Here is a 12384-nt window from a genome sequence, read left to right on the forward strand (position 1 = left end):
AAACGTAAAACATTCTCTATATTTAATTTCAACTTTATAATAGATTACAGGAAGATGCTTATGAAACAAATACAAACATTTGTTTCAGTACATGTCTTTATATGATAGACTTATAAGTATGTAAACAACTATATAATAAAAAGTTTCCAAAGTCTGCCTGTAAGAAATCAGGCAAATTTTACCATAAGCAATAAATCATTCCAAACCTTCAAGACATTTTATATAGCTGCACCAACTGGCAGTAAACATTTGCCAAAAACTTTTTAATTCATATGTCCCAACATACAGTGAAAAGTATATAAACTTGATGGAATCATAATGTTAGATATAATTTAAGGGAAAATAACTTCACAACATTTCTGGAATTTAACATGTAAAAAAGTAGGACGTATCTTTCTTGTTTGGTTCTTTGGACACTGCGTGATTAACAAAAACGCTACTACATTAGCTCACTATCCCTCAAAAAGTGGCATAATCAAAATACACTCCAAATAAATTGCCATTCAGTGTATTCATTTTCCACAGAAGGATAGCATTTTATTTCTCAATGATGTGTCTACATTTTCTTTAGCAAACTTCGCAAGAACATATGGGGCAAAATCCATTTTCCTTCAAGTAAAAAAAAAAAAACCAAACAAAAAACCAACCAACAAACCAAAACCCCCTAAAACAAGAGTAAATAAAGGCTCTGCATTAACACACTGGTATCAAAAACACACATCCACACCACATTTAAAAATATCCTACGTAAAACAATCCTTGTTTGCTTATCAGAGGTGCAATTTCTAAACTCAGAACTGCTTACCAATATTCTCCTTGAGGGATGGGGCAAAGTAATTTGAGACACTTCTCCCTAGAACAATTTACTCCTGAAGCTTGCTGAATTTTAACAAAAAATAGTCTACAAGCAAAGGGCATCAATCGTCATCATCGTTTTCATTAAAATCGTCGTCGTCATCATCGTCATCCCCAACATAAGAAACTGGTGTTTCAACTCTGGAGCCACTGTACTGAGATCCATTGGAACTTGTAGCCAACATCCCATCTCCACCATTGGAAAAGTCACTGAAAAAAAGAAAAAGAGGCCAGTTGGCACTACCTAGTGATTTTTCTCAGTTTACTGTGCTCTTAAATATAATCATGTAACTATTCCATTCCTTTAATGAAACTGCCACTGCTACTTTGTAAGTTGTCTTTAATATATGTCTAAGCTGTTTCTCAAAAGCTGAAACAATTGAAGTAATTTGGAAATGGTTCTTATTATGCTTCTTCCTTTAGGTTTACTATAAAGATGAAATCCTTTCACAGCTGCCTTCAAAGTATGCTTTCCAGGTTTCTTCTGAAGTACATTTAGTGTTAAGGCTACACAGATATTTAAGTGCTTTAATATTTTTATGTAGCACTGGACACCTGCATCACAAGTGAATCATGTCTCTCAAAAGCACTGATCTTGACTCAAAGACTTGGAAAATCTAGGAATTTAGAGCTTCCCCTTAATTCCTTGTTATTACATGGCAAACTATCATTGCTAGATGTGCTATATTTTTAACTTGAAATTGTTTTCTTCTCATTATGCTTTTCTTTTCTAGTTAAAAAAAAAAACCCAAAAACAAAACGCCACCAAATTTGCCCAGCATGATTTGCTCCTAGTGAAGCCATGTTGGCTGTCACTAATCACCTCCTTATTTTCCATGTGCCTTAGCATAGTTTCCGTGAGGATCTGCTTCATGATCTTGCCAGGCACAGAGGTGAGACTGGCCTGTAGTTCCCCAGGTTTTCCTTTTTTCCCTTTTTAAGAATGGGGGTTATGCTTCCCCTTTTCCAGTCAGTGGGAACTTCACCTGACTGCCACAACTTCTCAAATATGATAGCTAGTGGCTTAGCAACTCCATCTGCCAGTTCCCTCAGGACCCACGGATGCATCTCATCAGGTCCCATGGACTTGTGCACCTTCAGGTTCCTTAGATGGTCTCAAACCTGATCTTCTCCTACAGTGGGCAGTTCTTCATTCTCCCAGTCCCTGCCTTTGCCTTCTGTGACTTGAGCGGTGTGGCTTGAGCACTTGCGGGTGAAGACTGAGGCAAAAAAGTTGTCGAGTACCTCAGCCTTCTCCATATCCCAGGTAACCAGCTCCCCCGTTTCCCTCTGGAGAGTGCCCATGTTTTCCCTAGTCCTCCTTTTTTCACCGACATATGTATAGAAGCTTTTCTTGTTGCCCTTGATGTCCCTGGCCAGACTTAATTCTATCAGGGCTTTAGCTGTGCTAACCTGATCCCTTGCTGTTCGGACAATTTCTCCACGTTCCTCCCAGGCTACCTGTCCTTGCTTCCACCCTCTGTAGGCTTCCCTTCTGGGCTTGAGTTTATCCAGGAGCTCCTTGTTCATCCATGAAGGCCTCCTAGCATTTTTGCCTGACTTCCTCTTTGTTGAGATGCATCGCTCCCAAGCTTGGAGGAGGTGATCCTTGAACATTAACCAGCTTTCTTGGGCCCCTCTTCCCTCCAGGACTTTATCCCATGGCACTCTATGAAGCAGATCCCTGAAGAGGCCAAAGTCTGCTCTCCTAAAGTCCAGGACAGTAAGCTTGCTGTGCGCCCTTCTCGGTGCCCTAAGGATCTTGAACTCCACCATTTCATGGTCACTGCAGCCAAGGCTGCCCTTGAGTTTCACGTTCCCCACCAGCCCCTCCTTGTTGGTGAGAACAAGGTCCAGCATAGCACCTCTCCTTGTTGGCTCCTCTCGCTTGGAGAAGGAAGTTATCATCAACGCATTCCAGGAACCTCCCGGATTGCTTATGCCCTGCTGTGTTGTCCCTCCAACAGGTAACAGGGTGGTTAAGCCCCCAGTGAGGACCAGGGCTTGTGAACGTGAGGCTGCTCCTACCTGTCTACAGAGGGTCTCATTCGCTCGGTCTTCCGGGTCAGGTGGCCTGTAGCAGACCCCCACTATAAAGTCACCTGTCCCTGCCCTCCCTTAATCCTGACCCATGAGCTCTCGGTCAACTCCTCATCCATCCCCAGGCAGAGGGGGATGATCACACAGAATGAAATTGCAGGGGCACACCCTAGAAGCTCACAAGGAAAACATACCCAGTAAGACACTATCAAGAGTTTCTGCTGTTCTGCACACTTATTCAAAAGGAAGATCCTAAGATATCTGTCTAGCTGTAGTCAGATGACTTATAACAGGTTCTCCATAATTATCTGCAGAAGCAGTTTCAAAAACAAAGAAAAAGAATGATTCTTCTGTTCCTGTGAACTTTGGAAGTAACCACCCAAAAACCTGTTTCCTCTCTTTTTGATAAAAGTGGAACTGGATTTCATAAACTGAGTATCCTAGTAAGACAAAGAAACTGGGATGAAGGCACTGGTAGCAGCATCTTCAGTCTTCTGCAGATTTTCTTCACAGAGCTTGCTAAATAAATTTATAGCCTTTATTTGCCTTGGCAGCAATTTTTGGTACCAGAAAAGCTACACATCTTGTGATTTCCTATTGCCATGAATATTTATATATGCACTATAATTAAACAGAATTTGTCACCCCCCTTTTCTGGCCTCCTAAGAAACAGAAGTGGTAGGAGTTCTTGTGCTTCTCACCAAGAGAATGAACCACAGTCAGCCTCTGGTTTTCTACTGGCCTCTGGCTAGTAGTGGCCTATTCAAATTTCAAAGTTTTAAAAATATATGGGCTCTTTTTCACTAATGCCATGCTCATTATCACAGAAGGAACCTTAGTGAAAACAGGAGATTTTATGTACCGTGTAAGTTCTGCTTCTCTAAAGATATTTTGGCAGTATTCTCACTCAAGCTTCAGCTCCCTAGCACAAAACAGGCAGAATTCCCCACACTTTTTTGGGCAGCAGGAACAGGCTGGAGTATAAACCACACTCCTCACCATTGCTAGTCCTGCACAACCCTGAGCTTAACTGTTTCCCTTGCAAGTTATTTCCTACTTTTTTTTTTTTTGCTTTGCATTCAAGTAAGCCTATCATCTACAAAAAGGTTTTTTTTAAAAAAAGAAATGCTTTAAAAATGTAATTCCATTAGCCTTTTAAAGTAAGCCAGGTACTGTATCTTCAGAAGGACCTCCTTGCAACTCCGACAGAAGGCAGATGGGTAAGAAAAAGCTGCCAGAAGACTGTCTTCGGTGAACAAGAATAAAGCTGTTTTTCTTTGTCTAAAAAAATCCTATCAATACAGGATTTTTGCCTTTAAACACATACAGCTTAAGAAATGTCCTAAAAATTAGGACTTCCTTAAGAATTTCAATGATATAGCAATTTCCCAAATAAACTACAAGACAGAGCCTGCCAGTGATTCTGACACAGTGTCCTGGTTTCGGCTGGGATAGAGTTAATTTTCTTCCTAGTAGCAGGCATAGTGCTGTGTTTTGGATTTAGCAGGAGAAGAATGTTGATAACACACTGATGGTTTAGTTGTTGCTAAGTACTGCTTATGCCAGTCAAGGACTTTTCAGCTTCCCATGCTCTGCCAGGTACACAAGAAACTGGGAGGGGGCACAGCCAGAATAGTTGATCCAAACTGCCCAAAGGGCTATTCCATACCATATGACGTCATGCTCAGTATAGAAACTGGGGGGGGGGTGGGGGTTGGCTGGGGAGCAGCAATCGCTGCTCAGGAACTGTCTAGGTATTGGTTGGCGGGTGGTGAGCAACTGCACTGTGCATCACTTGCTTTGTATATTATTATTGTTGTTATCATTATTATATTGTTATTATTATCATTACTATTTTACTTTATTTCAATTATTACACTGTTCTTATCTCAACCCAGGAGTGTTTCTCACTCTTACTCCTCCAATTCTCCCCCCATCCCATTGGGGTAGGGGGAGTGAGCAAGCAGCTGCGTGGTGCTTAGTTGCTGGCTGGGGCTAAACCACGACACACAGAACAGTCATTGTTGTGGAAAGAGCCAAAGTAATCTAGAACTTGCCCTCTCCTCTCCAGCATCACCTCAGTGTCTGCTAAAATCATGGAATAGATCCTCCTGGAAGTTACGATGAAGTGAACACATCAATGAACAAAGGAAGAGCTACAGAAGTTATCTACCTGGGCTTCTGGAAGGCATTTGATACAGTCCCCCACAATATTCTTACCTCTAAATTGGAGAGATATGAGTTTGATGGATGGACTATTTGATGGATAAGACATTGGCTGGATGGCCATGACCAAAGAGTTTAGTCAACAGCTCAATGTCCAAATGGAAACGAGTAACGAGTGGTGTCCCTCAGGGGTCCATACTGGGACCAATACTATTTAGTATCTTCATTAATGACAAGAAGTGGGACTGAGTGCATCCTCAGTAAGTTTGTGGATGACACCAAGCTGTGTGGTGAGGTTAATACTCTTGAGGAAAGGGATGCCACATAAACAGACCTTGACAGGCTTGAGGAGTGGGCCCATGTGAACCTCCTGAACTTCAACAAGGCCAAGTGCAAGGTCCTGCACATGGGTCAGGGCAATCCCCAGTATCAGTACAGACTGGGGGATGAAGGGATTGAGAGCAGCCCTGTGGAGAAGGACTTGGGGGTACTGGTGGACAAAAAATTGGAAAGGACCTGGCAATGTGTGCTTGCAGCCCAGGCGGCCAACTTTATCCTGGGCTGCATCAAAAGAAGCATGGCCACCAGGCTGAAGGAGGTGATTCTCTCTCTCTCTACTTGCATGAAGCCCCACCCGGAGTACTGCATCCAGCTCTGGGGTCCCCAGTACAAGATAGACGTTGACTTGGTAGAGCAGGTCCAGAAGAGGGCCATGAAAATGGTCAGAGCGCTGGAATACCTTTCCTATGAAGAAAGGCTGAGGAGAGTTGGGGTTGTTCATCCTGGAGAAGAAAAGACTCTGGGGAGACCTTATTGTGTAGTTTCAGTACTTAAAGGCAGCTTATAAGATATACAGAAAAAAGATGTTTTACCAGGGCCTGCAATGACAGACAAGGGGCAACAGTTTTAAACAGGAAGAAGGTAGGTTTAGATTAGATATGAGGAAGAAATTTTTTACGATGAGTGTGGTGAGACAGTGGCACAGGTCACCCAGAGAAGCTGCGGATGCCCCATCCCTGGAATTATTCAAGGTCAGGCTGGATGCAGCTTTGAGCAACCTGATCTAGTGGAAGATGTCCTTCAGCATGGCAGTGGGGGTGGACTAGCTGATCTTTGAAGATCCCCTTCAACCCAAACCATTCTGCAATTCTAAAATTGCCCAGATTGGATTAGTTGCGTTACACATACAACAAATTTAATTAACTTTTCAGATAATGCTAAGTTTCTGGACACAACAGAAACAACTGGTAGAAAATGAACACTTTTTCAGGTAATTTGTTCAGCAAACCAGCTGCTCAATTTGAATATTTGCTAACAACATTAAACATTTCAATGATATTCAACTCATTTTACAACTTAGTAGAGCTCACAAAAGGACTCTTTTTGATTAATGCAACAGTGAGAAACTAGCAAGTAGTGACTACATAAGGAAGAGTGTCTTATATAGCAAGAGAAAAAGAGTTAAGTTCAGAAATTATGTATGTCCACACAAAGTTAAATACAAGTTAGGTTTATCACTATCCCAGCTTCTGATGCTGTTTGAAACCAAAAGACCAAAACCTTTTTTAAGTTAGACACTAATAACCAAAGGAGAATCTTGCCCATATTAAATCTTTAGGGAAGTATCTGTTTTCTTGTCACAAATGCAAACCTAAACAAAAATAATACATTCAAGACTAACACCAGTCTAATCAATTTCTTTTCCACTATACAGGAAAAGATTTCTTTAATGACACTGGCAAGAACCACCACTACTCAAGTAAAAGCGATGTCTGAGAATAAATTTAAACACATATCCACACCACATTTAATCAAAACAGAACTTGTTTCATGAAGTATTTAATCTCTAATTAAGTTTCTTTGATGATCACAGGTTTTAAAAAGTAATGGATAATTTCATCTCACCTGGCTGAAAATCTTGTGCCATTTGATGCAGAACCTGATGAAGATGTGACATATACACTGCTGATTGATCCCTGAGCCATTTCTGTAAAACGAACAATACGTATTTCAAGAATGCTTCAAAACACACTCATCTAATTCAGTGGAAATGCTTAATCCTTCTGAAGTCCAGAAAAGGAATCTTGCAACCAAAACAACAAAACCTACTGATGTACTATAGCCAAAATAGCATAAGCAAAACCCAAGAAGCTAGTGCAACAGCAAAATTTCAAAATACATTAAAAAAAAAAATTATTTTGAAGTGAGCAACTTGGATGTCTTCAGTATTCTTATGTAATGAAAATGATAAAACAATATAAAATGAAGACATGACCATATTTGTGCTTACTACCTTTTGCCTTTGCAGGGGAAACAACTATTAATACTGTCCCCTTAAAAGAATTACACACTGCAGAGATCTACTTGTGTGGCATAATGCAAAAACATGGTTCTGCAAAAAGCCACAGCCCATTCTCTATGAATTCTCTATGAGTATGTTGTTTGATCCCCAAGGCACACTAAAAAGCATATATATTTGAGAACTTGTCAGAAATCTTCACCACAAACCAGTGAAAATTAACTGATCTTAGATTTTTCATGTTTTTTTTTCCTTGAGTCCCGTATTAAGGAGGAAAACAAAACAACCCTTCTTGGAGTAACTAACCTGTCACATATGGTTCCAGAGCTTTAGGAACCAAACTCCTTGCAATTTTTAGGTCCTCTGCTGAACAGCTTCCAGATTCTAGCCCACAAGCCATTCCCATTCGTTTTAGTACTTCTATATCATCATGGATTTCAAAAGTATTGTCAAAATTAAATAGATATTCAAACCTGGAGAGGAAAAAATGTCTTAATTAGCTTCAATTACTTTAACTACCTTTCCAGTTTCAGGAATTGCAGCATTTCAAAAGCTTAACACACAGTGTTAGTGACACATCACATTAAGCAATCAAATTTTTCAAAATTTATGCATTTGATAGCAAGCGACTGTAATTATACACACTACATAAATCATTAACAGATTTAACAGAGTTTTAATTAAACATTTTGCATGTTTGATAATTTTTTTCTTTAATCCCATTCCTCTGCCTACTGTGTGTATTTTTTTTCATGGTTTTCAGCTTTTCTAGTACACTAATAGTGCAAGTAGAAACCACTGCTACATTCAGCTTTTATTTAGCAGATGAAAAACCTAGCTTTTTGAACCAAAAGTAGAGAACAGCAGTACCGAAAGCAAAATCCATTTTCAATTCTGCTGGCTGCATTTCATCATGTTAAAGCCATAGGAAAACACTACTACTTGGTAAAGTATTATATCAAACTTGAGCAGAGCTGCCTTACTTTGCTTCTAACATCGCTAGGTAGTAAGTCTTAAATAAGTTATTAAATGTGAATGCAATTATTCTATTTATTAAAAAGCTCTATAAAACTCTGTTTCAATTTAACATGACTAAGTTTTACCTGTCTGAAATGCATGTTCTCCATCTACAAAAAAGGCACGAGCAAATTTATTTGTGTATCTTTTTTATAAAATCTAGATGAACACTTTAGCATGGACATAAAACTCATAGCTGTACCAAAAGCCAGATAGAAAACTTTAACTCACTTGTCATTTGAAATACTGCAGTCAATCACTGTCTTCTTGCTGGTGTTCACAATGATAAATGGCAAATGGATGACAGAATTGGAAGGTGGCGGTCGATTTGCCTGTTGTTCTGCTTGACGGTTTCGCTGAACAAGGTTCTTGAAGGCAATTTGCTAGAAAAAGCAGTAGTGGTATGAAAGTATGAATTAAACCTTTAAGATCCTGTTAACAAAAAAATCCCTCAGATAAAGAATATCAGCAATGGTTGCAGCAAGTAAATGCAGGAAAGAACAGAGAGTGTTCACCATATTCCTGCATGCTAACATGCAAGAAGAGACACAAATGATAGTATTGAAAAATACAACAGAGTAAAACTTAACTGAGAAAAAAAAATATGCACATTTTAATAACTACATCAGAACAGTTCCTTGGACAGATCCTCGACAGAATGAAGAGATACAATAATTGGAAAAAGGAATTTTAATATAGCAACCTATTTCCACTCTGTTTACTATTCCCTGCTAGCTACTGCACTACACAAGAACAGCTGATTGATTAATACTGTATTTCTGCTGAAATTATATGCTAAAACAGTTAACGTTTGGGATTTGAATATCTGACGTTAGGTTTCTGAATTACTCAGCTAAGATTAGTGACTTTACTCTCACATTTTACCAAAACTGCATTTCATAATGGTGTCCTGCTTTCAGCTGGGATAGAGTTAATTTTCTTCCTAGAAGCAGGCATAGTGCTGTGTTTTGGATTTAGTAGGAGAAGAATGTTGATAACACACCGATGTTTTTAGTTGTTGCTGAGTACTGCTTATGCCAGTCAAGGACTTTTCAGCTTCCCATGCTCTGCCAGGCGCACAAGAAACTGGGAGGGGGCACAGCCAGAATAGTTGATCCAAACTGACCAAAGGGCTATTCCATACCATATGACATCATGCTCAGTATATAAACTGGGGGGGGGGGGGGGGGGGGGGGGGGGGGGTTGGCCGGGGAGCAGTGATCGCTGCTTGGGGACTGTCTGGGTATCGGTCGGCGGATGGTGAGCAACTGCACTGTGCATCACTTGCTTTGTATATTATTATTATCATTATTATATTGTTATTATTATCATTACTATCTTACTTTATTTCAATTATTAAACTGTTCTTATCTCAACCCAGGAGTGTTTCTCACTCTTACTCCTCCAATTCTCTCCCCCATCCCATCGGGGTAGGGGGAGTGAGTGAGCGGCTGCGTGGTGCTTAGTTGCTGGCTGGGGCTAAACCATGACAATAATGGGATGTTCATATTTTAAAGATTACAATTGTAAAAACTAAAAACTCATGGTAACTATTGAAACTCAAGTTATAAATCTTACAGTAAGCCACCAAACTAAGAAAAAGTATTTTTTCTGGTTATGGAATCAAATGAAATAAACAGGAATTAAAACCAAAATCCAAAGCCAACAAATAAAAATCAGACAGCTGTTGAGATTGCTGTCCCACAGCTATCTGTACCTTCTTTCTGCATACCCTCCCTGAGATTCTCATTCCTGCTGCGTAGGTAATGCAACTACTAAAGGATACATTCCGATGAACCAGCAGCACAGTGACTAAGAAGACAGACTACCGCTTCCCCCAGTATACTAGGGGCAATCTGGGAAGGAGTTCGGCAACTGTTTCACAGCAGTTAAGCCACTTACACAGCAGGGACAGCAACATCCCAGAAAGGCAAGACACAGAGCATTATGAGAGACGACCTCTGCAGTCACATTATTTCATCTATGGACTCTAACACAGAAAAACATTCTAGACACAAGAACTGAAGTGGAAAATTCAGAGGGTACAGTATGAATTACAGCTCCTGTCAGTATAAATCCTGTTTAAACATACTTGAAACTGCAAAAGAATTCATCATAACTCATGGAAGGTTGCTGGCTTCCCCAATAGCAATGGCCAACAGCATGGTCCCAGCTAAACTACAGTGCTAAATTAAAACTGCATAAGCCTTATCCTGAAATTCACCTCTAGTCTTCTTAGAAGTTTCCCATCCCTCACTGGGATAAAACAACAGGAATACAGATATAAGTTACCTTGCCCTATAGACAAGAGTACCTTGACTGTACCTGTAGAATGAGTTCTTGTAGTTGAGACTGTTTTTGTTTTATTCTTTCAAGTCTTCTCTGTTTCTCCACCTTAAGATAGAAAAAAGGATTGGTTAGTTTGTTGGGTTTTAAGTAATGTTTTGTATCATTTTCTCCCCTTAAAATCATTTCACTACCAGAGAACTGGAGGTAGGACATAAGATGCCAACCATTAAGGCTCTGCAGCTAATTTAGAGAGCTAACTATCAAGACTCACACCAGTACTACTGATGGAAACTGTAACAAAGAACAGAATTAGAGCACTGGGGAATAAAGTACAATGTATAGGGAGAGAGTAAAAACATCTTTGCAAACATAAGTTATGCCTCAAAGAATTATCCAAATTCTCTCAAGGAGATAAAGAGCATGTAGACCAGAACTATCCACTTGATGTAGTCTACTGATATTGGAGGTGTTGGAGAAGATCCATCAAAGATGCTTAAAGAAATGAAGCCACTATGGAGCCCAAGATTAAGTCCTCACAGTATTAAATACATACTAAATAATAACATAAAAGATACAAGACAAAATGGTAGGAAATAAACAGCTTTCTCAGTGGAGAAAGCTCACCAGAAGATTCCCACAAGGACTTCATTTACAGACTGTTATTCAAATTATAGAGGATCAGAATAAGGGGATGAACAGCAAGGTGACAGAATCTGCTGACAGTGCTGTGTTACCTGGCATAGTAAAAAGAGAGCTCATCGTAAAGCACACTGAAGTGTCTTGTAGCACTAAGTGACTATATCATCAGAATTAGTTTTGGTAAACATAATGTGGTATGTGTTAGAAAACATAATCTGTCCAGACATATTTTAGGCAATGACATTCACTAGAGATCTTAAATTACAGTATCTACAAAAAACATTAGCTCAGTACACCACAGCAGCCAAAAATTTGTGTTATTAGGCAAAGAACAGAGAACAAAACAGAAATTATCACTACATCAGTGTATGAACCAGAATGTTTACATCTTCAAGTCTGTAGGTCTGGTGTTCCTATTTCAAAAAGACCATACAAAAGAGCAATCAGGATAATCAATGGTACAGAACAGATTCCATACAAGGGAATAATGAATAAACTAGGACTACAGAAAGGAGAATGAAATAACGGGGGAGAAGATGGGAGATGCCTGTAAAACCATGAATAGGACAGAGAAAGTGAATAAGGAATGTCCAGGTCACCATCACTTCCAATCAAAAAAAAACCCAACAGAGGATATCAACTACATATAGTATGTTTAAAACCAAACAAAAGGTATTTCTTAAGAAGCTTCTAATGCACCTGAAACTCACTGCCACAAATGACTCAATATTAAAAGCAAACTTTGTACAAAGTAAAAATTTGTGGAAGAAAAATTAATTGAGGGCTATTAAATAGAAGGATATTATGTCTGCCTCAGGTTATGCCTGAACCACAAGTTACAGGAGAAAACATCACTAAACACTTCCTCTAATCTTATATTGCTCCCTAGGTAACTGCTACTTGTCAGGCAAGATACTGGGTAGACCGACTGCTGGCCTGAACATGAACTTTTGTTCTTAGGTCCTTTAAGGACCTAAGATATGCAACTAGCAAGAAAATGACTGGAGTTAAAAATTCATGTGAATGCAGTTTTCTGTTTGTTTTCGGTGAAAAAACAACCAGAAGTGTACATGTTGAAA

General features: G+C 39.5%; 1 protein-coding gene across 6 annotated transcripts in view; it reads right to left on the reverse strand.

The window, feature by feature from the left end:
- Positions 1 to 511: 511 nt before the first annotated feature.
- TFDP1 (transcription factor Dp-1) overlaps positions 512 to 12384 on the reverse strand; it is a 53189-nt gene continuing 41316 nt past the window's right edge. For 5 of the 6 annotated variants that reach the window (XM_075710433.1, XM_075710442.1, XM_075710448.1 and 2 more), the window contains 5 exons: positions 10703 to 10771; positions 8609 to 8760; positions 7667 to 7833; positions 6967 to 7048; positions 512 to 1065 (listed from right to left, as the gene is read on the reverse strand). In XM_075710433.1, coding sequence (XP_075566548.1) covers positions 918 to 1065; positions 6967 to 7048; positions 7667 to 7833; positions 8609 to 8760; positions 10703 to 10771 — 618 coding nt within the window. In that variant the 3' untranslated portion in view covers positions 512 to 917. Of the gene's footprint in view, positions 1066 to 5633; positions 6597 to 6966; positions 7049 to 7666; positions 7834 to 8608; positions 8761 to 10702; positions 10772 to 12384 lie in introns of those variants that run through there. The other variant, XM_075710466.1, reaches the window with a different exon arrangement.

The sequence above is a fragment of the Pelecanus crispus genome, chromosome 1 (assembly GCF_030463565.1).
Source record: "Pelecanus crispus isolate bPelCri1 chromosome 1, bPelCri1.pri, whole genome shotgun sequence".
NCBI classification, from domain to species: domain Eukaryota; kingdom Metazoa; phylum Chordata; class Aves; order Pelecaniformes; family Pelecanidae; genus Pelecanus; species Pelecanus crispus.